Source organism: Lutra lutra, chromosome 1 (assembly GCF_902655055.1).
Source record: "Lutra lutra chromosome 1, mLutLut1.2, whole genome shotgun sequence".
NCBI classification, from domain to species: domain Eukaryota; kingdom Metazoa; phylum Chordata; class Mammalia; order Carnivora; family Mustelidae; genus Lutra; species Lutra lutra.
In genome coordinates, this window is record NC_062278.1 from 215988049 (window position 1) to 216012601 (window position 24553).

At 54.7% G+C, this 24553-nt stretch overlaps 1 protein-coding gene across 1 annotated transcript; it reads left to right on the top strand.

Moving 5' to 3' along the window:
• The first annotated feature begins 7666 nt into the window (after positions 1-7666).
• Positions 7667-16567, top strand: CDC37 (cell division cycle 37, HSP90 cochaperone). The gene is made up of 8 exons (XM_047702798.1): positions 7667-7863; positions 13003-13284; positions 13632-13740; positions 13857-13972; positions 14060-14182; positions 14699-14881; positions 14978-15049; positions 15985-16567. Exons 1-8 carry the CDS (start codon positions 7762-7764, stop codon positions 16138-16140), a joined length of 1143 nt encoding a protein of 380 aa, XP_047558754.1. The 5' UTR covers positions 7667-7761; the 3' UTR covers positions 16141-16567.
• Positions 16568-24553: the final 7986 nt, after the last annotated feature.

A 24553-nucleotide genomic window follows, 5' to 3' on the forward strand; every position in this document is an offset into this window, starting at 1 on the left:
CTCCTGAAGGACCAAGCCGAAGACATCCGCCGTTAGTGCCCCGGGGCTCCCCCTGCCGGCGGAGCCCGAATCCTACCCTCCCTCGCTAGTTTTCTCTCCCGTGGCGTGACGTCAGCGGGTGGCTGACGCACTGCCCGGGGGGTGACGTCGCCTGCCCGTTGCCAGAGCGACAGCTGACGCACGGCTGGGGTCTGGACGGCGTCAATGCCCGAGATGGCCACTGGGGGGCCGGGAGCCTCGGGACCGGGTCGCCCCAGCCCCCACCCGTCCTCCCGCGGGGGCTTCCCCCGGCCTGGGGATCCCGCAGAGAAGACCGGGAGCTCCCAGAAGCGGCCGCGTGTGGCGCGTGGTCCGAGCCGGGGGCCGGAGGAAGCGTCTCCTCCGAGCTGTTGGGCTTTTATGCCTAAACCCGAAATAGCTCCGATGTGCGGGGGCCGGGCGCAGCGAGACGGCGGCTTGGGCACAGATGGGGGACGCACAAGCAGAGGCGCGCGGAGACAGACAGGGACGCGTGGAAATAGAAACAGACAGACAGGGACACAGACGCAGCTCCCGATGATGAGTGCGCTCTGCCGGCGGCGATCCTTGCCTGAAAGCCTGGAGGAGGGGGAGGCTGGTTCACTTCACCTTCGCACCCACGTGAGGCTATTGCTGTGTGGCCATGGGTCAATGACAAACTCTCTGAGCCTTGGTTTCTCCTCTATGAAATGGAATGATCATCCCTACAGGGTCCATGTGAGAATGAAAGGAGATCATACCACACTGAATTCTCACAGGACAGTGTCTGGCACCCAGTAAGTGCTTAATACCACCAATATCTGAACCTGAGAGAGTCTGTTAGAACCCAAGTCAGATCATGTCCCTCCTCTGGTCAGAGCCCTCCACGGCTTTTACTTTCCTCAGAGGAAAAGTCAGAGTCCTCGTGAGGAGGCCCATACAGTCCTGGCACAATGTGCCGGGTCACCTCGAAGTCCACACCTCTCACTCCCTCTCAGCTTCTGTTTTGTCCACACTGGTCTCACCTGTTTCTGGACACACCATGCACACTCTAGCCTCAAGGCCTTTGCACCTGCTGATCCTTCTGCCTGGAACTCTTCCCTTAAATATCCACAGGGTCCTCACATTCTTCGGGTCTTTGCTCACATCTCACCTTTTCAGGCATTTCTCCTGGAGTGTCTCTCCATCTCACCCCTGTTTAATTGCTAGCCCTTCAGGACTCCCAATCCCTCTTATCCTGCTCTATTTTTCACAGGTCTTATCACCTGATAGCATACTATGTAATTTATCTATTACACTTACTGTCTCTTCCCGCATTAGAATATCAACTGCAGGAGGGCAAGAATATTTTATATGTTTTATTCCTTACCATATCCCCAGTGTGCCTAGAACCGAATCCAGAACATAGCGGGCTCTTAGTATTTGTTCGATGTCTGGTTATTATTTTGAGGACATAATAGCATAATTATAAAGTTCCTAGCAAGGTTTGCTACTATTTTACCCCCTACTATGGCTTTCATTTTTTTTTCTTGCCTTATTGCACTAACTAGCATTTCAGTTCTGTGTCAACCAATAGAAATGAATGTAAACATTATCTCACCAACCTCGGCAAGTGTTGGACAGACAGTTGTTGAACAAATGGATGAATGTATAAAGATAGCTTAAAGGTCACATCCACTTCTCAGCCAAACTGAGACAGTTCGTGTTCCGAGCTCCCACTGATGCTTATTTTGCCCCCATTAAAGCATTCCTCATTCTGAGTTGTAATTATCTGTATCAGTGGTACCCATTCATTATGGTCCCCCACACAGGGTCTCAACGGATGCTGAGCGAATGAAGGAATGAATAAGATAGACACGGGGGAAAGAGGCACCCCCTCTCTCTGTATGAAGTCAGATACATGCACTGACAGCCCATGACAGGCAAAGAAACGGCCATGTAATAAGGGCCAGGCTCAGACTCCAACATTACACCAACAGGGTTGCCTGGGTGGCTTAGTCAGGTTTGCGCCTGACTCTTGATTTTCGCTCAGGTCATGATCTCAGGATCCTGAGATCGAGACCCACACTGGACATGGAGCCTGCTTAAGATTCTCTCTCTCCCTCTTCCTCTCCTCCACCCCCAACCCCCACCTCCACACGGCATGGATGCAAGCTCTCTCTCGCTCTCTCTCTCTCTCAAAAAAAAAAAAAAATTACATTGACAAGCTTGCATTCAAATTCTAGCTCTGCCATTTATTAGCTGTATGTTCTTGGGCAAGTCACCCAGCCTCTCTGAGCTTCGGTTTCCTTATCTGTAAAGTAAGAATGATAACCATACTTATCTGAGGGCATTGTTGTGAGGATAACGCGAAGCAATGCCTGTGAGGTTCTAAGCACCATGCCTGGTTCATGGTGGGTGCTCACAAAACGGGAGCCACCATCCCAGTAATAATAGCAATTACCATCATTATTGACTCACAGACATGGAAGACAGCAACACATTCACAGAAACCTCATCTCTGCCCATTCTCCCCCTAGACTCACCAGCTGACTCACTGTTCTGCAGACTTCAAGCATATTCAGACCTCAGGGCCTTTGAACTTGACCCAAAACACCAGGCTTGGATATCCTGTGTTCCTCCCAACTCCTCCTGATTGCCTTGACTCTGCTTTCAGAGTTTTAGACTCTGCTTTTAGACTTATAACATTCTAGAGGCGCCTGGGTGGCTCAGTGGGTTAAAGCCTCTGCCTTCAGCTCAGGTCATGATCCCAGGGTCCTGGGATTGAGCTCCACATCGGGCTCTCTGCTCAGCGGGGAGCCTGCTTCCTCCTTTCTCTCTCTCTGCCTGCCTCTCTGCCTGCTTGTGATCTCTCTGTGTCAAATAAATAAATAAAATCTTTTTTAAAAATAGGCTTACAACATTCTAACGAGATAAAGAATGTACCTACTATTTTTATCAGCTGTTGCCCACCCTTTAATTCGGACACTGAGGTCTGGATGTTGATCTGTTCTGTCTCCAGCTGGCTCTCAGATCCTAGGACAATGCTGGCATACAGTAGGCACTCAACCTATATCTCTTAAAAGAACGGATCAATCCAGTTGAAGCCCTTACCTCCTCAGGCCTCTGCTCAAAGCAGCTCATTCTGGAGGGTTCCCTGATATAGCTGCTTCCCTCCATCCCATTAGCCTCTCTCAGCTTTATCTTCCTCCTCAGCCATCATCATCCCTGACATAATATACATTTACATCTCTGTCCACAGCCTGAGATCCACAAGGGGAGGGGATTTTTCAGTCTGGTTTTAGCTGTATCGAGAACCGGCTTCAAAGACCTGTGACCCCTACAGTCACTCACAGCCCCGTGCTTGGAAGGTTGAATGCACTGTCCTTGTTGTCTGAAATGCTTCCTTACTTTGACCAAGGGCCCTGCATTTTTCCCCTTGCCCTGGGCTCTTCAAATCCTGTAGCCAGATCCCCAAAGTCAGGAGCAGCCCTGGATTTGCAGAATAAAGGAAGGAATGGAGGAGTGGATGGCCAGCGGAGCCCTGCATTCCAGGGAAGAGGGGCAGAGACACACACACCACCCACCACTGTCTGGACACCTGAGCACGTTTGCAGAAATCAGCCTTGGCAGAACCCCAGGCTTGGAAGGCAGGGCATCACGAACAGGCCTGAGTGCCCAAGGTAGCGGGGTGCCTCTAAGCCTGCCTTCCCCTCCCCTGGGCAGCAGGCAGGCTGGGGAGGGGGGGGTCCAGATGGCAGAACACACTGTTCTGGGCAACTGGTACCAGGCTCAGGCGAGAGAAGAGAGAGGGGCTGCTTTCCTTATCCCAGCTTGTCAGTGGGATCAGCTAGTGGCCCAGCCTGGGAGCCCTTGGCCTGGCTGGACAAGAAAGCACCAGCTTCACCCAAGCCCACCACCCTCAGAAGGAGGCTGGCCTAGATGGCCAAAAAGAGGGAAGGAGGTGAGGATAAAGGCCCTTATTCACACTTTGGCCCTGAGCATTCAGGCCTGAGAAGGAATCGTTACTAACTAGCTCTATGCCTAGAGCTAAAGCAGGGCCAGGACAGCTTGCCAGAGACCCCAGGGCCTTTGTACTTGCAGTTCTCGTTGACCCAGTTCTCGTGGATATGCATGTATGTGCGCATGAGAGTATACACCGGTGTCCGTGTGCGTGCGGCTGAGCAGGTGGGACTTTGGGTGAGTCTGTGAGTGCCGCACAGCTAAAACCAGACCACACCTGCAGGAGTATATAAATACATGGGACAGGGCGAAGCCACATCAGTCTATGAATGACACTGGACGTGCCTCTGTGTGATTACAGAACATGTATGCAGGAAGAGAGGAGAACACATTCTTGTGGACACAGCAGGAGGCAGCATTTCACAGTAGTTAGGAATGCAGGTTCTGGGTTCAAATTTTTGCTAAGTCACTCACTAGCTCTATGGCCTCAGGCATGTTATTCAGCTGTGCTGACTCCCGCCCCCGTATGGTGTTTGTTTAGTATGATTATGTCCGTCTGGGTTTAAGGGTGTGTGAGTGAGCGTGTGTGTGTGTGTGTGTGTGTGTGTGTGTGTTGTATGTGAAGATGAATTCGACTCTTCCAGGAAGTCCTCCTGGATACCCAACTGGAAGTGGGCCCTTCCATTTTGCTCTTTCTACACAGCCTTCTATTTCGATCACAGATCACAGTCCTAATCATAATCTGTGGTTATATATTTATTTGTTCACGTTGTTTCTTTTTCTGTCTTTTCCATTAAATAGCACCTCTGTGGGAGCGGAGAGTTGTGTTCTGCTCCCAGCTGTGGCCCCAGCACCTGGCATATAGTAGTGGATACTGAATAAATGTTCATGGAGTAGCTATTCATCACAGTAGGGCTATGTCTGTGTGGTACAGACAGAGAGGCGGGAGCCGGCTGTGGATCATGGGTTCCTGGGGCGCCCTGAGCTCAAATCTGGTCTTGACTTTCTTCCTTCCCCCTTCCTTCAGTCACGCTCACTTGATGGGAACGATGATACTCCATCAACTCCCTGTATTGCCTTTGACAAGCTCTTTCCACTGTTCCAGGTCTTGAGGACTCACTTGCCCCATCTGTATAATGGGAGGGAGGATGGACTGGTTTATGATAAACCTCCTTCCTGGCTTAAAGTACTATGAAAATTGTCTTAATCTAATACCCTCTCTAATTCAGTCAACATTTATTGAGCATCTACTGTGTATCAGGCACTGTTCTGGCCCAGCCCTTATATAACGAGTTGAATGAAGTAAATGAGTAAGGCAGATACCAACCAGAAATCTCCTTCCATCTGGCACACTCTTACCCCCAGTCATCCTCTACGCCCTAGAGATTTTAGTCTCTACAGTCTGAATTCACCAGTGGGTTTTGCTCTCTTTACACCCGGATCTTGCTCCTGCACCCGCCTTAGGTACAACCACAGCAAACACTGGCTCTTTTTGCCGGTGGCTATAGTCCCATTCCCTGGCTGCAGTGCTGAGGCACCTAGTAGGCGCTTGGAAATATGTGTGAAATGAGCTAGGAAATCAATGACAGAGCAAAGGCAGGCTTGCATGCATGACCTCAGGGAATCCTCGCTGTCGCTACCCACTTTGCAGATGAGGAAACTGAAGCTCAGGGAGTCAGAGCTGATGCCACTGGGGTCCCACCGCAGCTAAGTTATGTGTGGCTGTGGGATGCAGCAGAGAAAGCTTGGGTAGCCGCCCACCCCCACCTCACAGGTACCGGAGACTTAGCAGAAGATGCCCTGATGATGGTGGTGTGAGAAAGCCCAGGTCGGTGCAAAGCAACTCAGAGGGCTCTGTCTCAGCACCCAGCCGGACATGCTGCGCTGGCAGATTAGGAAAGTCTTGGCGCTGAGGGGGAAGCTTCCGGCGCCCTGTCCCCAATTTGGGGAGCTCGGGCTCCCAGGATCCCGGGCTCCCAGGATCCCGTTTCACTGGAGCGGATAGGCTCCAGTCTCGGAAGCCAGGGAAAGATCTCAGCGGAAACCCGGGAATTTCCGGCATCTGGGGTCCTCCCCGCACACCCACAGCCCGGAGGCTGCCCTGAAACCCTCAAAGGGCGTACTGGTGGGCCCCGGCTTTCTTGGGGGACGGAGGAACCCCACAGCGTCCTGGTCCCCTCCCTCCGGGGTGCCAGGTCCCCGTTCCCAACCACAGTTCTCAGCCCGGAAGCTTACCTTGCAGAGGGGCTGGGGAGGGGATGCCCCGCCCTCTCCGGCCTGAGGGGCGGGAGGGGACAGGGGTGTCCAGACCCTTTGTTTGCTGTTATGTGTGTGTACGTGTGTGTGCGCGATTGTGAGACCCGCGCGGGTGTGGGTTCGTGCGCGCGCGTGCCCGGGGCCTTGACGGCCGCGGAGATGCTGTACTGCCTGGGCTGGAGGGGGAGGGGGAGGAGAGGGGGACTTCCCCCGCCCCCGCCCGCCCACTCGCGGGTTTGAAAGATGCTGGAGAGGGAGGGGAGACAGCGGGCGGGCACTTTTGTCTGGATGGCCCCTCCTCTTCCCTGGACAGGGGAATCCCCCCATCTTGAGAACTTTAATCCGTCCCCTCCAGCCCCCTTTCTCCGAACACGCCCTCGGGGGTAGTCTGGGAAAAAGCGCCTCTCGCCCAAGGGGTCGGAGCTCCTATCCCACCCGCCCCCACGGAACGCCCTTTAATCGGAGATAATCCTGGCCCTAGGCTGCAACACGGCCTTTTATCCCAGTATCAAAACGAGGACTGGGATGCACGCAAGTGTGCAGCTGGGCTCGCCCAAGCTCGCAGTAATGGAGTCTTTAGAGCCCCGGCCGCGTAAGGGGGCTCGAGACCAAAGAGGAGGGGCTACGGACGATTCTAGAGTACCACCACGAGGAAAGCTTCCATCCGCACCTCCAAGATCCCCTTCCCGTCCCCCGGCGGCGCTGGGCTGGAGCACAGGCCTTTGACTAGACATTAGCGACACCCAGCGGCCGCACGGGGAGACGCCGCGGACAAGAGCCTGAGATCCCCAGAAGAGTTGGGTGGCGGGGATGGGGGGTGGGGGTCCGGGTGAGTTTAGAGGGGGCGTATGTGCGTGAATCCCCGCTCAGGAATGGCAGAGGATAGTGACGCGAGGGGAAGGTTGTGGCCCGAGCCAGGGAAACACTAGCGCCCAAGGCAGGACCACATCGTCCCCACATCCGACCCCCCCCAAGGGCAGGGCCATATCCCTCCTCCATTTAGACCTTCCCAGGGCAGGGTGCTGTACCCCTAGGATTGGAAAATGCTCTGATCAGACACCCCTCCCCAGCGTGGGGTTAGGTCCTCTTCTCTGGGTGCCCGCGAAGAGGTCTTCCCGCCCAAGCCCGCCCCTGCAGTCTGCTCGGGCTGACGTCACTGCGGCGTGGCTGAAGGGGACAATCCCTGGCTTCAGTCTCGCCACCTGCCCCGCCCCTCGCGGCCGCCGCAAACGCCCACCGGGGGTGCAACGCGAGATGAGGGGGGGCTCGAAGTTGGAACGCCAGCCCGTATACCTCCAGGAGATGCCCCGCCGAGGCCCCGCGCCCCATGAGGCGGGGTCTTTGCGGGGACTCCCGGGGGCCTGAACACATGCGCGTGACCCTTTAAGGCAAGCCGGGTCGCCACTGCCGCCACCGCGGTTACTAGGGATATAACGTCATGCGCGGGCGGGGAACGTGCGCGCCAGGGCGGAAGCGGAAGGGGCGGGGCTCCGCAGGCCGAGTCTCCAGCGCTGCCGCTGCCAGAGTCAGACCGGGAGCCGGAGCGGGCTGAGCCGCTGAGGCAAGATGGTGGACTATAGCGTGTGGGACCACATAGAGGTGTCTGACGATGAGGACGAGACGCACCCCAACATCGACACGGCCAGCCTCTTCCGCTGGCGGCACCAGGTAGAGTGCGCGCGTCCATCCCCTGCCTCCCTCTCCCCCCTCCCCCCAGCGCCCGGGACTCGGCTCCAGAGTTCTGACCCCTAGTAGTGCCAGGGACCCCGCCATTGACACCTGGGATTCCCAACGCACAGTCTGGACTTTCAGTATCGCTTGGGGTTCCTCGATTCAACTCCGGACCCCAGAACTGCTAGGGCGCCGAGTCCCTACTAGAGATCGCGGGCCTCCCCTCCGGTTTCTGCATGGAACTCCCACTTGACCCCTAGGGAACCTTTCTCCGAGTCTAAACTGTTAAGAGAAGCTTTGGGGGTGCCCCTCAGTCCCCTCTGGGACTTTCCACTTGTACGCAGAACTCTGCCTCAGAGTCTGGATCCTGATCCTATTCTGGGAGGCATTTCTGATCTTGGATATACCATCCGCCCCTCCCCAAATGGTAGAATGCTCAATACTTTGAATTCATTCTGAGATCTTCTTTCCTAGTTCTTGACAGGGATTCCCGTTCAGATCCAGAGATCCCGCTCCTCCTCCCAACAGAACAAGGAACTGTGTTCTTCCCCGAGATTTCTGTTCCTGGCTTGGGAGTCCAACCCATAGCCAGGACCCCTTCTCTGCAATGTACATGGGTGCTACACCAGGGCCTTCAATCTCATTCAGGCCTGGAGTTTTGGAACCCGTTTCCCCTCCAGACCAAACAACCGGTTCCACTGTGATGGAGCCTTCCTAATGCCAGCCACTCTTAGCGTCTCCTACTGTGGACCCCATTTCCCATTATACCAGGAAACCCTACCCCGCAGGGCTTCCGGCCGGTCTTTCCAGAGCCCCTGCCCCTCCTTGGTATTGCAGGCCCAGGCACCACCCACCCCCAACAGTTTCCTGTAGGAGCCTCTGGCAGCCTTGGAATGCCTTATACCAACTCCAGTCCAGCACCCAAACCCACCCGGCCTTCTTCCTGACCCCAGCTCAGTCTGCTGCTCTCAGACACCCAGACTGTACCTGCTCTCACTAGAGGACCGCCCAATTTGATTCCAAATTTACCATCCCTTCTTTTACCTATTTGCCCCCAAATCCAGATCCCAGAACCCTGTCTGGGTGTCCTCCTGCCTCTCTCCCTGCCCAGCAGTGCTCACAGGCCAACAAAACAGCTCTCCTAAGTCCTAGTAGTCTAACCTCTTGGTCCCGCAAATCTGAGCTCCTACACCGACGTACTGGTGTATACTATACTCTCACACTGAGGACGAGGGATCTCTCAGAACCTTCCAGTTAGGAATTCCTCACCCCACCCTTGCATAAGGCAACTCCCAGTCAGAACCTCCTAGAACAGCCTTTCCCCATTCCGTGGTGTCTTTTGTCCCTACATCTGGTCTCTAGTCCCATTTCCAATCCTTACCCTACGGCAGCAGTCTCTAGGGGAGTGTACCTGCCAGGCAAGCCACGGAGTAAGAAGAAAGTTCTAGCACTTCTGTTTCTTGCTGTGTGTAACATTTTATTACGAAATGCTTAAGATCTGCGCAGAGCTCTAATAAGTCTATTCTTGGGAACACCTACTTCTCTCACATAAAGAGGTTAATCTATACAGCTGTATTGAGAACATTTTGGTCCTGCTGGGTGGCAAGTCAGCGTCCCCTCTCCTTTTAGAGGGCATCCTCCCCACCATGCCTTCCTCCCTCCTGGCACAGGACCTTTACCGGTCCTGCTGAGGACCCTGGAGCTGTAGTGGAGCCTCGTGGGGGTGGGGGAGGGGGAGGGGAGATAAGCATCTCCAGCTGTGACAGGCAAGCTTGGGCTCTAATCCCAGCCCTACCGTTTACTGCTGTACTCTCCCTGCCTCGGGAGACCAACCTGAGAATGAAATGAGATTAGGTTCGACAAGAACTTGGCTCCGGGCCTGGGAGGGAGTAAGCAGATGGGAGCCGGGAGGTGGGATTAGTGAGAAGGTAGCCTGGTGCGCTTCTGAGTATCAGCCTGCAGGCCCGGGGTCCAATCCTGGCTCCGGAATCCAATCCGTTGGCTTACTGTGTGACCTCCGGCGGGTTGTTTGATCTTGTCTCAGTTTCCCCCAGCTGGGACTGCTAAGGGTATCTGCCTGAAAGGGTCTTTAGATAGGAGGGGTTACTTTATTTAACTTGTGTGATGTCCTTGGGATAGACATCATCTGGCGTGTGATAAACTCTCTGTAAACTTGAGCCGTTAGCATCATTGTTGTTATTCGGGTGATCCGTGCTCCTGGGAAAGAAAAATTCCAGAGGTATCCAGAAAGGGTCAGGGGAGTCTCCCAGGCCCTGCCATGCCCCGCCCCCACCCCTCACCCCCAGCTGCTGTTACTGGTTTCTTGTGACTCCTTTTGTGGAACTGGATGGCACCAAGGTTCTGGGAGCCTCGGGTTTTCTATCTGTAGGGCAGATGGCTGGGGACACCTGCAGCGCCCCCCCCCCCCCCCCCCCCCCCCCCCCGCGGGCTGCCCTGCCTGCTCCAGCCCCTCCCAGAGGTGTAAAACCCAGGCTGGGCAAGCTCCCGCCCCCATCGGCTCTGAGAGGCCTTTATTTAGCTTCAGTCTCCCTGGCGGCCACTCAGAGGACACCGAGAAGAGCTCGGTGGCGGCCCAGCAGGAGTCAGCAGGATGGTAGGTTCCTGCTGCCACCTGAGGCCAGCGATGATGCCAGCCTCTTGGCGGCAGGGAGCCTCCTGGGCAACAAAGGCCCATCCCGGGAAGGGGAACGGGCAGGGCCCAGGGCTGCTTTCTCTGGTCCCTCCACAAGAAAAGGCCCTTCTCGGCCTTTATCCACATGGGCAAAGTGAGATTCAGGATTGACTGTAGCAGTCCTGTGGGGCGTGAGAGAAGGCTCCAGGCTTTCTGGTTCCCGCCCACCGCCCGCCTGGCTCCGTGCTAGAACCTGGGGATACGGCTTCCAAGAAGGCCCAGAAGTGAATCGGGAGACCATTCTGGTGGCAGTGGCTGTGACGGCGGTAACAGTGGAGCGTGTTCAGTACTGAGTTGCCAGCAGTTTCCTGGGACTAACTCCCGAGGCCCCGTTTCCCAAAGAGGAACCCCAAGGCTTGGAGAGTTTTAAGTGTCTTAGCTAAGGTCACGTTGCCAGTAAGTGGTGGAGCCGGGTGACTGGACTGTGCAGTGCCGACCGCTCCCAGCTACCGAGCATTTACTCTGGGCTGGAAATTGACCTAAACGCTTCAAGTACGTTTTCTTGTTTGAGGCCCAGAATGGCCCCCAGAGAGAGAGAGAGAGAAATTGTCCCCTTGGATGGTAGTGGCAGTCTCCAGCACGGGAAAGGGGCTTACTGAGCATCCAGCACAGCTCTGGACTGTCGACTTGAGCTTCTTATCTCCTTTGCTTCTCCTAGTGCCATCCTGTGAGGTCGGGGCTATTGTCACCTTTGACAGCTGAAGAAACGGAGGTCCCTAGAGGTTAAGGGATTGACCCAGGGACACCTGGCCTTTACTCGGTGGCTGTGGGTTATGACCCCACATTCGGGGCCCTGCACCTGTCGTCCAGCATCTTACCATGTCATCTGGGGATCATGAAGGGGCCTTGGGGGCACAATGATGTGGCATGGGGGCACTTGGACAAGGCTCTGTCAAAGCTGAGACCGGGGGGCAGAGTAAGTGGAGCAAAGGGAAGAGAGTTCCAGGTAGAAGGAATAGCCTGTGCAGAGGCCACGAGTCAAGAGCAAGCTGGGGCATTTGGGGAACCATGAGGGCCAGCATCTGCCTGGGACCCAGAGTTGGGAGAGGAGAGTGGGACCCAGGCCCCCGTGGGGCCTTGGTGCTATCTGAGCAGCTTGGGGCAAGGGTCAGGGTTCCTGTCTGAACCCAGGCACTCTAGGTGGGGGTGGCGGGAGGGCTGCAGACGGATGTGTGGATTTCAGCGCCTTGCAGCTTCTGAGTCCAGCTTCAGGGAGCAGTGATGGAAGGTAGGGGCGCCTCTCAGGGCTCAGGCAGTGGTTTGAGATTGAGCAGGTACTGCTGAGAGCCGGTGGGGGTGATGGAGCCCAGCTGGGCTGGGGACCAGACGGGGCCATGCTGTGTGACATGGGGTCCGCTGGGGACCTGAGCGAGAAGGGGAATGAAAAGGGACCATCTGAGCTTGGGGAACAGCCGAAGAGGCGGTCTGGGGAGCAACAGCTGGGGAAGGGGGACAGGAGGCTGGTGGTCCCCGAGCTAAGGCTGAAGGAGGTGTGCCGGCCTGGAGACAGTAGAAGGGGTCCTGGCAGCAGTCCAGCAGCAGTGCCCTGAGGGGAGCGAATTGGAGACATCTAGAAGTGGAAGTAGTCAGGACTGGGTAGCAGAGAGGGAGGGAAGGACAGGGCCAGTGAGCAGGCCTCAGCTGGGGGCAGAGGCGGCTGGAGGAGGTTGCTGGGCAAGGAAGGACACCCGAGTGTCCCTGAGGGCAGCTCTAGGGAGGAGGGGGAGCCTGAGACCCCCATCCAGTATTTCATCATTTTATTCATCCAACAAATGTTTCCCATGTGTGCGGTGTGTGTGAGATACAAGAGTGAGCGGATCCCCGCCTCCATGGAGCCAGTATCCCCGGAGCGGGACAGCGTCGATAACACAGTAAATAATTATCACCAGGCATTAGCAGGTAATGAGTGCTGAGGAGGAAGGTGACACAGAGCAAGAGTAAGGGGAGGTTGCCATCTTCAGCAGGGTGGTCAGGGGAGGGCCTCATCTGTAAAGTGACCTTTGAGCCAAGATGGTAAGGATGTAAGGGAGTAAGTGGTATTGGGAGGTGGAATCTGAACAGAGAGCTTTCCAGGCTGAGGAAACAGCCAGTGCAAAGGCCCTGAGGTTGGAAGTGGGTTGGAGAAAGGGTGAGGCAGCCAGTGTGACTGAGGGGAGGGGAAGACCGTCCAGGGCCTTGTGGGTGGGTCATGGGTAGGACTTAGGCTTTTGCTGAGTGTGGTAGATGGCCCGGAGGGTTCCTGGGTGGGGGGTACAACGATGTGCACAGACACAGTTGTGTGCAGGTGTACCGGTGTGGGTGGAAGCTGGCCATCCGGGCCACAGAGGGTGGCACATACATTCCCTGGGCCATCCCAGGTGCAGTGGGTAGAGCCCTGGGTGGGGTGGAGCTGAGGTCCGGGACTGGCCCTTCCCCCCAGTGACGGGCTGTGTATCTACCCCCAGGCCCGGGTGGAGCGCATGGAACAGTTCCAGAAGGAGAAGGAGGAGCTGGACAGGGGCTGCCGCGAGTGCCGGCGCAAGGTGGCTGAGTGCCAGCGGAAGCTGAAGGAGCTGGAGGTGGCCGAGGGCGAGGGCAGCAAGGTGGAGCTCGAGCGGCTGCAGGCCGAGGCTCAGCAGCTGCGCAAGGAGGAACGGAGCTGGGAGCAGAAGCTGGAGGAGATGCGCAAGAAGGAGAAGAACATGCCCTGGAATGTGGACACGCTCAGCAAGGACGGCTTCAGCAAGGTGGGGGGGGCGGGGCTTCCCCTCCTGCAGGGGCGGGGTGCTGCGTGCTGGTCAGGGGTAGGTGGTGGGCAGCAGGTCAAGGTGGGCACGGGCTGGTGGGGGTGCAGGGATAGGTGTGCGGGGCTGGGCGGATGAAGCACCCCACTGGTACCGCCCCTCTGATCTGCCCGAAGGCCCTAGTCCGAGGCCACACCTGCCACACCTTGGCTCCCGCCACACTGATGCTCATGACACCGGCACCGCCTCCGCCATGGAAGGGATGGGCACTGCGGCCTCGGCCCGCCCGGCCGCGCTGGAGGTGCCCTGCGGCCTCGCCCCAGCCCACTCCCCCTCTCGCCCCACCACAGAGCATGGTCAATACCAAGCCAGAGCCGGCGGAGGAGGAGTCGGAGGAGGTGAGGGAGCAGAAACACAAAACCTTCGTGGAGAAGTACGAGAAACAGATCAAGCACTTTGGTGAGTTGGGCGTGGGGTGGAGGGGGCCTGCTGCTGCTGGGGCGTGGGGTGCGCGTGGCAGGGGCCAACCCTCTGCCTCCAGGGCCCTTCAGCACCTTGCCGACGCCTTCCCATAGGCATGCTCCGCCGCTGGGATGACAGCCAGAAGTACCTGTCGGACAATGTCCACCTCGTGTGCGAGGAAACGGCCAACTACCTGGTCATCTGGTGCATTGACCTGGAGGTGGAGGAGGTGAGCAGAGGCTGCCCCGGGGCTGGGGAAGAGCCGTTGTCCCGAGACCGTTCCTTGGTGACCTGGTGTGTTTGTTCCCCCTCGCAGAAATGCGCGCTCATGGAGCAGGTGGCGCACCAGACCATCGTCATGCAGTTCATCCTGGAGCTCGCCAAGAGCCTGAAGGTGGATCCCCGGGCCTGCTTCCGGCAGTTCTTCACTAAGATCAAGGTAGCGTGCCCAGGAGCCGGGCCGGGCTGGGGTGTGGCCCTCTGTGGCACACCAGCCTCGGTCTGCAGCAGGGGTGTCCGCGCGTCCGCTTGGGTTCCCGGCCGTGGGATCGGAGCCTGCTGTAGCAGGGGAGGGCAGAGGCGTGGAGGGGCCAGTGGCCAGCTCCCAGACAGTTTGAAAGACAGGGTTGAGGGACAGAGTCAAGGACGCCTCAGGGCTCCTCAGCTGAGCGCCTGGAAGAACAGGGCGGCCCATGCCGGGGCTGGGGGGACTGAGGCCAGGGCAGCACGTGCAGAGTGGTCCAGAGCGCGAGCAAGCCGTGTTGAGTTTGAGGTGCCTGCCGCCCCCACAGGCGGTTGTGGAGGAGGTGATCGTCGCCGGTCTGTGGCTCGGGGGACGGGGCGGGCAGGTGGTTGTTAGCGCAGAGATGGCAGAGCCGGCGAGGAGACTGCACGGGCCTATGCGGGCTGATCTGGGTGCGGCCCCGTGAACAGCTCTCGGCCCCCGACCCTGCAGACCGCCGACCGCCAGTACATGGAGGGCTTCAACGACGAACTTGAGGCCTTCAAGGAGCGTGTGCGAGGCCGCGCCAAGCTGCGAATCGAGAAGGCCATGAAGGAGTATGAGGAGGAGGAACGTAAGAAGCGGCTGGGCCCTGGCGGCTTGGACCCCGTTGAAGTCTATGAGTCTCTCCCTGAGGTGCGGCTCCCCTGTCCCCAGGTGGGGGGCTGGAGGGGCAGCAGGGAGGGCCCCTGGGGACTTAGGCCCTGACCCCCAGCCCTTCTGCACCCGCAGGAACTTCAGAAATGCTTTGACGTGAAGGATGTGCAGATGCTCCAAGATGCCATCAGCAAGATGGACCCCACCGTGAGTAACGGCGCCCCAGGGCCACACTCCAGCCCCACTCCCGGCTGCCCCGGGAGAGCCTGTCACCCTGTGGCCCGCACGGGAGGCAGCCAGGCTTCCTTTCACACACTTCTACTGTGTGACCACCCCCAGAGGTGAACACAGCGTTTTCAGCATGTCCCCTGCCGCCGAGTGTCACTGCCCCTGTGAGCCATTTACGAGCCTAGTGGTCCCACCAGGTTGCCCCACCTTCATCCAAGGAAGGGGCGTTCCTCCCCAGCCTGGGTTACCCCATCAAACCACAGTTTCTTTGGAGACTGACCTGGAGAATGCTTGGGGGTGCTGAGCATGTGGTACACGTCACCTGTCACTGTATGTGCCCGGCGTGGGGCTTGAACTCATGACCCCAGATCAAGAGTCACGTGCTCTACTGATGGAGCCAGCCAGGCGTCCCCAGCTGCTGCTGCTTTTAGGAGCAGTGATGGTGCTGGTGGATGGGACTCTGTATCTTCATAGATCTCGGTTTGACCCCGTGCCTGCTGCTTGCCTCACTGGTTGGCCACACTAGTTTCCTCATCTGTGAAATGGGTCTAGTTGCAGGACCTGGCCCAGGATTTCTAGAAGCTTCCATGAAAAAGGATCTCTAGACCAAGGCTCCATGTCTGTCTTTAAAAGTAAAGTTTTATTGGAATGCAATTCTCATTCTGGACGTACACTGTTTAAATTTGAGTTAATGTTAAGTGAAACGGAAAGGTCTGTTCCTCACCGGCATTGGCTGTGGCTGAAGGACTTGGCAGGCACACGTGCAGATTGCAGACCATTCCCATCGTTGCAGAATCCCCTAGACAGCTCTGGTCTAGAACAAGCAGTGAGCAGGTTGAAAGATGTGCAGGGGGTAGGGGGGTGGAGGGGGTGGGTGGGCAGCCTGGCCTCACTCGCCATCCTTCTCCCCACAGGATGCGAAGTACCACATGCAGCGCTGCATTGACTCCGGCCTCTGGGTCCCCAACTCCAAGTCCAGCGAGGCCAAGGATGGGGAGGAGGCGGGCCCCGGGGACCCTTTGCTGGAAGCCAGCCCCAAGCCAGGCGACAAGAAGGATGTCAGCGCCTAACTCGCCTCAGCTGCTGCCCACCTGCCTGCAGGCCCCCGTGTGCCCCTCTTCAGAAAACAGAAATAGATGCCGTCTCCCCAGCTCCTGGCTTCCTCCACTTTCGCCTCCTGCCCTGCCTGGGGCTGGGAGAGGGCCTGTCCCTGCCCCCACTGCCCCCACCTCCAGTGCTCATCCAAGTCTCTGCTTTGAGTCAAGGGGCTTCACTGCCTGCAGGACGCTACCCCTCCCCCATCAGCATTATGCCAAAGGCCTAGGGGTCCAGGGAGGGGTGGAGGTCGCTAGGCTGGTTCCTGGGGTGGGGGTGGGGGTCTCCAGCCCAGAGGCCTGCTCTAGTCACTATGGGCTCTGTTTTCACTGTTCATCTGCTGTCGGAGTCTTCTATATGGTAAACAGCAATGATCTTCCAATAAAGGATTTCAGATGCTCAGGGGGGCGTCTCGAGGGCTGTGGACACAGCTCTTCTCGTGGAGTGGGGGGAAACCCAGTGAGTGTTGGAGGCCTGGCCTGCGGTGCCTCAGGCTTTATCCTCCAGCTGTCTGGGCAGCTCCCTCTGTTCGGATTCCAGGCTCTTGCACGTGCTGTTCCACTGCCTACAACATTCTTCCCCAGGGTTCCTTTACCTTGGAGTTCTCAGCCCCACCCCCCACTCTATGGCTTGGCCCCCAGACCCCCTGCCCCATTCAGGAGCATCGTCCATCTCTGATCACTGCCCTTTGCATCCATGGCCTCCAGTTGGGTCCAGATCCCATCCCCTCTGGCCTGCAGCCCACCCCAGCCACTTCCACTATCCCCCACCCCCACCCCAGTCCACATCAGACCCCAATAGGCAGTGGCCAGAGGGGAGCCAGGAGTCAAGTCCCATCCCTCCCTGAGAGCAGAAGCCTGAAGTCCTCTCTGCAGCGCTCTCTGCCCCAGTCTCTTCCTGTCCCCCCCCCCGCCCACTCCACTCACCCCCTCTCCTGCTCCCTCCTTGCAGGTCCTGAGCACTTTAAATTTCTGTATCAGTGTGACCTTGGGCAACTTACTCAGCCTCTGTATACCTCCCCCTCTGCACAATGAGTAATGTTAGTGCCTTTCTCCTGGGGACTTAGTGCTAAAATGAGATCATGCCACAGGCAAGCAGGGCGCCTGGCACTTAAATGCTCAAAATGTGGGCCTTGGCGTGTGCCTGTCCCTCTCCCCGGACACCCCTGCACCCCTCGTGAGGCTCCTTTAAAAAGTAATGAAATATTTGGGCCACATGAAAGGGCTTAAAGAATAGTACAATGAGCAAGGACACCATTTTAGGATGAAGCCCAGCAGGGAGGCCGTCTGCCTGCCCCTTCCAGGGGGTCGCACCCTGGCAGCTGCTTACCCCTCGGACCAGAGCTCGGTGCCACTTCCTCCCCAGGGCCCTCCCTGGCCCACCTGAGTTGCCCCTCACGTGCAGTCAGGCGGCTTGTCTCACCTGCCATGTGCCAAGCTTTGCCAGCCTGTGTGCTGTCCTCTCCCTTCGGCTGTGGCCCTGAGATAAACAGTGCGCTGGATGGATCCGGCCTCAGTGGGCACTCGGTAAACCTCTGCTAAAGCGAAGAGCCAGTAGATGCTGTTGTGTGCAAGCTGATTGCCACCAGGGGGCAGTGGTGAGCTGCAGACCCTGCGGGCATCCCCTAAAGCTTTTATACGGTGGGCATGGCATCTGGAGGGCTTGGGGAGGAGGAAGGCATTCCTAAGGCCCTGGGGAAACCTCGGCCATCCAGGATAGGCGACTTCATTATTTACTGTGAAAACTTTCAAAGGTGGAATCCATATTATTGGTTTTTCCTTTTGCCTCAGGCTCTAATATAACTCAGTACTGTTAATGAATCTCTACTTAAAATTTCAGTATTTTGTTCATGGGTGTTCTTTTGTTCACATTAATTGTGCTTTTTAAAAAATACTTCATTAAAGTATTTATCTTGGTTACTGAGGTTTTGGGTGCCCTCTTTACTTTTCATGCCTCCCCTCCTGCACCATAGAGTCGGCTCTCTTAAGAAAGGATTTAAAACATCAAATGCTATTAAGAGACACTCAAGGGGCGCCTGGGTGGCTCAGTGGGTTAAGCCGCTGCCTTCGGCTCAGGTCATGATCCCAGGTCCTGGGTTCAAGCCCCACATGGGGCTTTCTGCTCAGTAGGGAGCCTGCTTCCTCCTCTCTCTGCCTGCCTCTCTGCCTACTTGTGATTTCTCTCTGTCAAAATAGATAAATAAAATCTTTAAAAAAAAAAAAAAAGACACTCAAGAACTAGCTCTGTCTGTCCGCCCTCCACCCAGGTGGTTCCCCGCCCCCAGTCACGGGCGCCCATGGGAACCAACTGTCCATGCTTTCTTGTGACTCTTCCCAAGATTTTCTTTTTACAAAATTGAATGCATTTTGTTCTTTAATTGAATGTGTTCTTATCCCCTCTCCTCTTCTTTACCTGAAACATAGCATGTTTCACTGTCTGAAATGCATCTTGCTTTTTTGACTGAACAGTATGACCTGCAGACCCACCTTTATCAGTCCATCACCACTTCCTCATTCTTTCTACCCTGTGTGGAAAGCTATAGGGTGTGCCTTTCTTGGGGTTGATTTCATTCAGGGCTTTCCAGTCTCTCTCTTTTTACAAACAAGAAAGACCCTTGTGCACCGTTTCCCGTAAGCACAGGCATCCTACCTATAGGAAAAATTCCCAGAAGCAGGATTGCTGGGTCTTAAGTGAGAGAAACAGAGTTCAACTCAAAAGGGTTTCACAGGGGACGCCTGGGTGGCTCAGTTGGTTAAGCAGCTGCCTTCGGCTCAGGTCATGATCCCAGCGTCCTGGGATCGAGTCCCACATCGGGCTCCTTGCTTGGCAGCGAGCCTGCTTCTCCCTCTGCCTCTGCCTGCCACTCTGTCTGCCTGTGCTCACTCTCGCTTCTCTCTCTATGACAAATAAATAAATAAAATCTTTAAAAAAAAAAAAAAGGGTTTCACAGAACAAACTTTAATGAAGGGATTTGTGTCAGGGATGTCAGCGGGGTTGTGGAACCAACAAATTCATATGGAACGTATTCGTTTTCTATAGCTGGTGTGACATAACCGCAGACTTAGCGTCTTCAACACAAACGTACTGTCTTCCAGTTCTGCTGCTCAGAAGCCTGACACAAGCCTCACTGGGTTAAAATCGGGACATTGGCAGAGCAGCAATCCTTCCGGAAGCTCCGAGTAGGATCCATTTCCTTGCCTTGCCCAGCTTCTAGAAGCTGCTTCCATTCCTTGGCTCCTGGCCCTTCCTCTATCTACAAAGATGGCAAAGATAAGTCAGGGGGCGCCTGGGTGGCTCAGTGGGTTGGGGCCTCTGCCTTCAGCTCAGGTCATGATCCCAGGGTCCTGGGATCGAGCCCCGCATCGGGCTCTCTGCTCGGTGGGGAGCCTGCCTCCCTTCCTCTCTCTCTGCCTGTCTCTCTGCCTACTTGTGATCTCTGTCAAATAAATAATAAAATCTTAAAAAAAAAAAAAAAGAAAAGTCAGGCCTTCATATCATATCACTCTGATTTCTTTTTCTGCCTCCCCCTTCCACTTTTTTTTTTAAGTTAAGATTTTTAATTTTATTTATTTGAGATAGAGTGGGAAGAGGGGCAGTGGGAAAGGGACAGAGAGAATCTGAAGCAGACTCCATGCTTAGTGCAGGCCTGACTCAGGCTGGATCTCACGACCGTGAGATCTCGACCTGAGCCAAGACTAAGAGTCAGTCACCCAACCGCATTCTCAATTTCCATCTGCAATTTTGCTTATTTATTTTTAAAAATATTTAATTTATTTATTTGTCAGAGAGAAAGAGAACATGAGCACGGGGAGGGGCAGAGGGAGAAGCAGGCTCCCTGATGACCAAACAGCCCGATGTGGGACTCGATCCCATGACCCTGGGATCATGGCCTGAGAGGAAGGCAGCTGCTTAACTGACTGATCCGCCCAGGCATCCCTCCATCTACAATTTTTTAAAAAGGATTTTATTTATTTATTTGACAGAGAGAGAGAGATAGAAAGAGAGCACAAGCAGGGGGAACAGCAGGCAGGTAGGCAGGCAGGCAGAGGGAGAGGGAGAAGCAGTCTCCCTGCCGAGCAGGAAGCCCAATGTGGGGCTGGATCCCAGGACCCTGGGATCATGACCAGAGCCTAAAGCAGCCACTTAACTGACTGAGCCACCCAGGCGCCCCTCCATCTACAAATTTAATTCTCCCTTTTTATGCTTCTCCCTAACGAAGCATAACCTATTCACAGATTCCAGGGATTAATTAGTTCCTAATGGGCTTTTTGGGGGGTCTGTTACTCTGCCTGCTACAGGGAGGCACCACAACCAGGGCTCAGGTGCAGGGGCAGGAAACAGAATTAGCAGAACTCATTGAGATCCGGAGCCACAAGGAAGGCACTCCTTGCAGAACATGTGGTCCCAGAGGTACAATCACTGCCCAAACTGTGCCCAGCAGGAAGGGAGCAGGGGACTAGATATCACTCCACGGTTCTCCCACTTCTGGTCTCTGGCCAGGCTTCCCCGTTGGCAGAACCCACCCGAAGCTGGGTGCAGCACTTTGACTACTTCTGGCCACAAGAGGAAGTCCTCAGTATCATAGGCAACAAATACCTAGACAACAACAAATAGCCTAGAACAAGTTCCTCCAGCCCCCGATACGCCTTACTTGGCTAACTTCTTCCCTCCCTACCACTTAGCACCTTCCAACATATCATAAAACCCACTTACTAGTATTTATATCGTTTACATCTACTCCCCGGAGGCAGGGATTCCTGTGTTTTGTTCATGGCTACATCGTCAGATCCTAGAGCACAGCACACAGTAGGCACTCCATAAGTGTGTGTTTTTAAATTGTGGTGAAATGTACATTCCATGAAATTAACCATTTTGGGATGTGCCATTCAGTGGCTTTAACTACAGGAAACTGTTGCCGTTAAACACTTAATCCCCCATTCATAAAATATCTGTAATTTTGTGGGACGCCTGGGTGGCTCAGTCAGTTAAATGTCTCCCTTCAGCCCAGGTCATGATTCCCCGGGGTTTTGGGATCGAGTCCTGCATCAGCTCTTTGCTCAGCAGGGAGCCTGTTTCTCCCTCTACCTCCGCCTGTTGCTCTACCCACTTGTGCTCTCTCTCTCTAGCAAATGAATAAATGAAGTCTTTTTAAAGAATCTGTAGGGCGCCTGGGTGGCTCAGTGGGTTAAGCCGCTGCCTTCGGCTCAGGTCGTGATCTCAGGGTCCTGGGATCGAGTCCCGCATCGGGCTCTCTGCTCAGCAGGGAGCCTGCTTCTCTCTCTCTCTCTCTCTCTCTCTCTCTCTCTCTGCCTGCCTCTCTGTCTACTTGTGATCTCTGTCAAATTAAAAAAAAAATCTTTATAAAAAAAAAAAGAATCTGTAATTTTGTGACTGGTTTATTTCAACTAGCATAACGTTTTCAAGGTTCATCCATAGTGTAGCATGTACCAATTTCATTCCATTTTACAGCTGAATCATTTTTTTTAAAGATTTTATTTATTGATTTGACAGAGAGAGAGATCACAAGTAGACAGAGAGGCAGGCAGAGAGAGAGAGAGGGAAGCAGGCTCCCCGCCGAGCAGAGAGCCCGATGCGGGACTCGATCCCAGGACCCTGAGATCATGACCCGAGCCGAAGGCAGCGGCTTAACCCACTGAGCCACCCAGGCGCCCATACAGCTGAATCATTTTGCATCGTAGGATACAATTTCTTTGCATATACAGTCCCGATGTAGAATTGCTGGATTACATGGTAATTCTACACTTAACTTTAGGAACCACCAAACCATAAACATATTCTAAATTCAGTAATTCAATGTCAGGGACCCAGAAGCAGAGTAAGAACTTGTCCTCAAAATCCTTTTCTGCCTTTTCAATTCAGAACCATGTGAGTGAATTACTTACTTAAAATAAGCAATTCTTTTAAGAAAAGAATGACGATGTAAGAACATTTTTTGGCACCACTTGGAAACCACATAACTGTCCATCCATGGGAGAAGAGACAGATAAACTGTAGCCTACTTTAAAAAAAATTTTTTTAAACTTACTTATTTATTAGAGAGAGAGAGAGGGAGACAGACCTTGTGTGGGGGAGGAGCAGAGAAAGAGGGAGAAGCAGACTCCCTGCTGAGCAGGGAGCCCAACTGTGGATTCAATCCCAGGACCCCGGGATCATGACCTGAGCTGAAGGCAGACGCTTAACTGCCTGAGCCACGCAGGTGCCCCAACACAATGTTTTCCAGGTTCATCCAAGTTGTGGCATGTGTCAGAGCTTCATTCCTTGTAATGACCAAAAGTTCCCCCGTATGGCTAGACCACATTTTGTTTATCCATTCATTGATTTATGGACACCTGAGTGGTTTCTGCCTGTCATCTAGCTGATGTTTTCATGTATTTCCAACCCCTCGTTGAGTGCCTGCGATATGTCCTAATCAAACAATTCTGCAAAATAGATCTATATGCAGGGGAAAGGAAAGATCATCAAAAACTATCACTAATTGAAAAAGGTAACGGCCCTCACTCTGTACTCGGGTTCCAAGATCTCACATGTACTTCCCTGTTTGAGGTCTCTGACATGTCTCAGAGTTTGCGACTCCAGTTAGCCCCATTCTGCAGAGTAGGAGATGGGTATGAGCAGTTAAATGTTTGCCCAGGATCCCACAGTGGCTGAGCTGGGATACAAACCCAGAGTTTCTGGTTCCAGCCTTCGTGTGTGTAACTCTTGTTTCCTCCCAAGACCAGCAAGGAATGCCCAGTTTAAGGCTGCTCGTGGGAATTTCCCGGAGGCATGTATTCACATATGTACCCAACAGGGTATGGCACTTCCTTGGAAGGATTCCCAGGAAACTGACCAGCCTCATGGCTGTTTTGGGGGAAGGCGCTGACTGTTCCATGAACCCTCCAATTCAAAAGAACACAAAGGGGTTTTGTTTTTAATTCACCGACTGGACTCTTGGCTTTTGCCTGGGCTGGTGGGAGCTCTGGGAGGCCCCTCCCTGCAGGGTCAGGGGAATCCCCCAATTCTAGCTTCCTCCTAAACACCCACGAGGGACTGGTGACCAATTGTTCTATTTTGCTCAGGACTGTCCCAGTGACAACCCCGAAAGTCCCTAGTGGTAATCTCCCTCAATCCTGGGCAAACCCTGATGGTTGGTGGGGTGACCAGGAGTGCCCCTGCTGGGACTGGAAATGTCTGTGATGGAGGAGTTTGTAAAGGCGGCCTTGGGCCCTGGGGGCAGGACACTAGCCTTGCCCGCAGTCTCTGTAGTCTCCTTCTTCTTCAGCTGTCAGGTGGGTGTGCTGGTCCCACTTTAAGAGAAACTGAAAGAGCTTGGTGAATTCTAAGCACATGCAGTCTGGGACAGTGTGAGCCGGAATTATCTTCTTATTACTGGGGTTATTAGCATCATTATTATTATCAGTCATCATAGCCACCTGCCACTTCCTGTCCCCCTGGGATGCTGGACACCAGTGCCAGGCTCAGCCCGTGCTCTGTAGAGGCTGCCTCACTTCACCCAGCTGCCTGTTGAAGAATCTGGCAACTTCGACTTCCTGCTGCTGCGCTCTCAGGGGCAGAGAGGAAGCTGAGGCCGGAAGGCCATGGTCAGGCTTTCCACAGCAAGCAGGACAGCCGCTCAGGCCCAGAGGGCTCCCTAGATCATTCACCACCATCCCCCGCCCCACATCTTTAAGGCATCTCCTGGGTGCCAGGCATAATTCCAGATGCCGAGCATATAGTGGAGAACCACACAGACCCCTCCCTTGTGGAGCTGACATTTTAAAGTGGAAGACAGGCGTTAAAATCAGTGCTCACAGAAACTTCCAGAGAAATGTCATAAGGACTGCAGAGAAAAATACAGCAGGGGAAGAGACAGAAAGATGGGATTGTTGGTTTAGATCAAGGAGCTTCTGGGGAGGGCTGAGGGTTTATTTCTTGGCCTGGGTAGTGGGTTTATTACTGTTCTTTAAAACTGGGCCCACAGGTGAAGCCTGGGAAATCTTTCTTTAGTGCATGGTAAAGGAAAACTTTCTCTACTTGCAACACTTCTGATACCCAGTATGTGGGTTTTCCGCACCAGACAACTCTCCAATTTTCTGTGGCAACCAGCTGGGAGGAACTGAATCAGATACAAAAGATGGGGGATGACTTAAAAGGATTCTTGGGGCGCCTGGGTGGCTCAGTGGGTTAAGCCGCTGCCTTCGGCTCAGGTCATGATCCCAGGTCCTGGGTTCGAGCCCCGCATCGGGCTTTCTGCTCAGCAGGGAGCCTGCTTCCTCCTCTCTCTCTGCCTGCCTCTCTGCCTACTTGTGATTTCTCTCTGTCAAATAAATAAATAAAAAAATAAATAAAATAAAAGGATTCTTTACTCGGATAGGACCAAGCAGGCAG

Bases quoted from the DNA above. Each gene is read 5' to 3' on its own strand.
- CDC37 (XM_047702798.1), top strand. From the start codon at position 7,762: ATGGTGGACTATAGCGTGTGGGACCACATAGAGGTGTCTGACGATGAG. The intron at 13,741-13,856 runs GTGAGTTGGGCG...GCCTTCCCATAG, and splicing joins GAAACAGATCAAGCACTTTG to GCATGCTCCGCCGCTGGGAT. The intron at 14,882-14,977 runs GTGCGGCTCCCC...CTGCACCCGCAG, and splicing joins TCTATGAGTCTCTCCCTGAG to GAACTTCAGAAATGCTTTGA.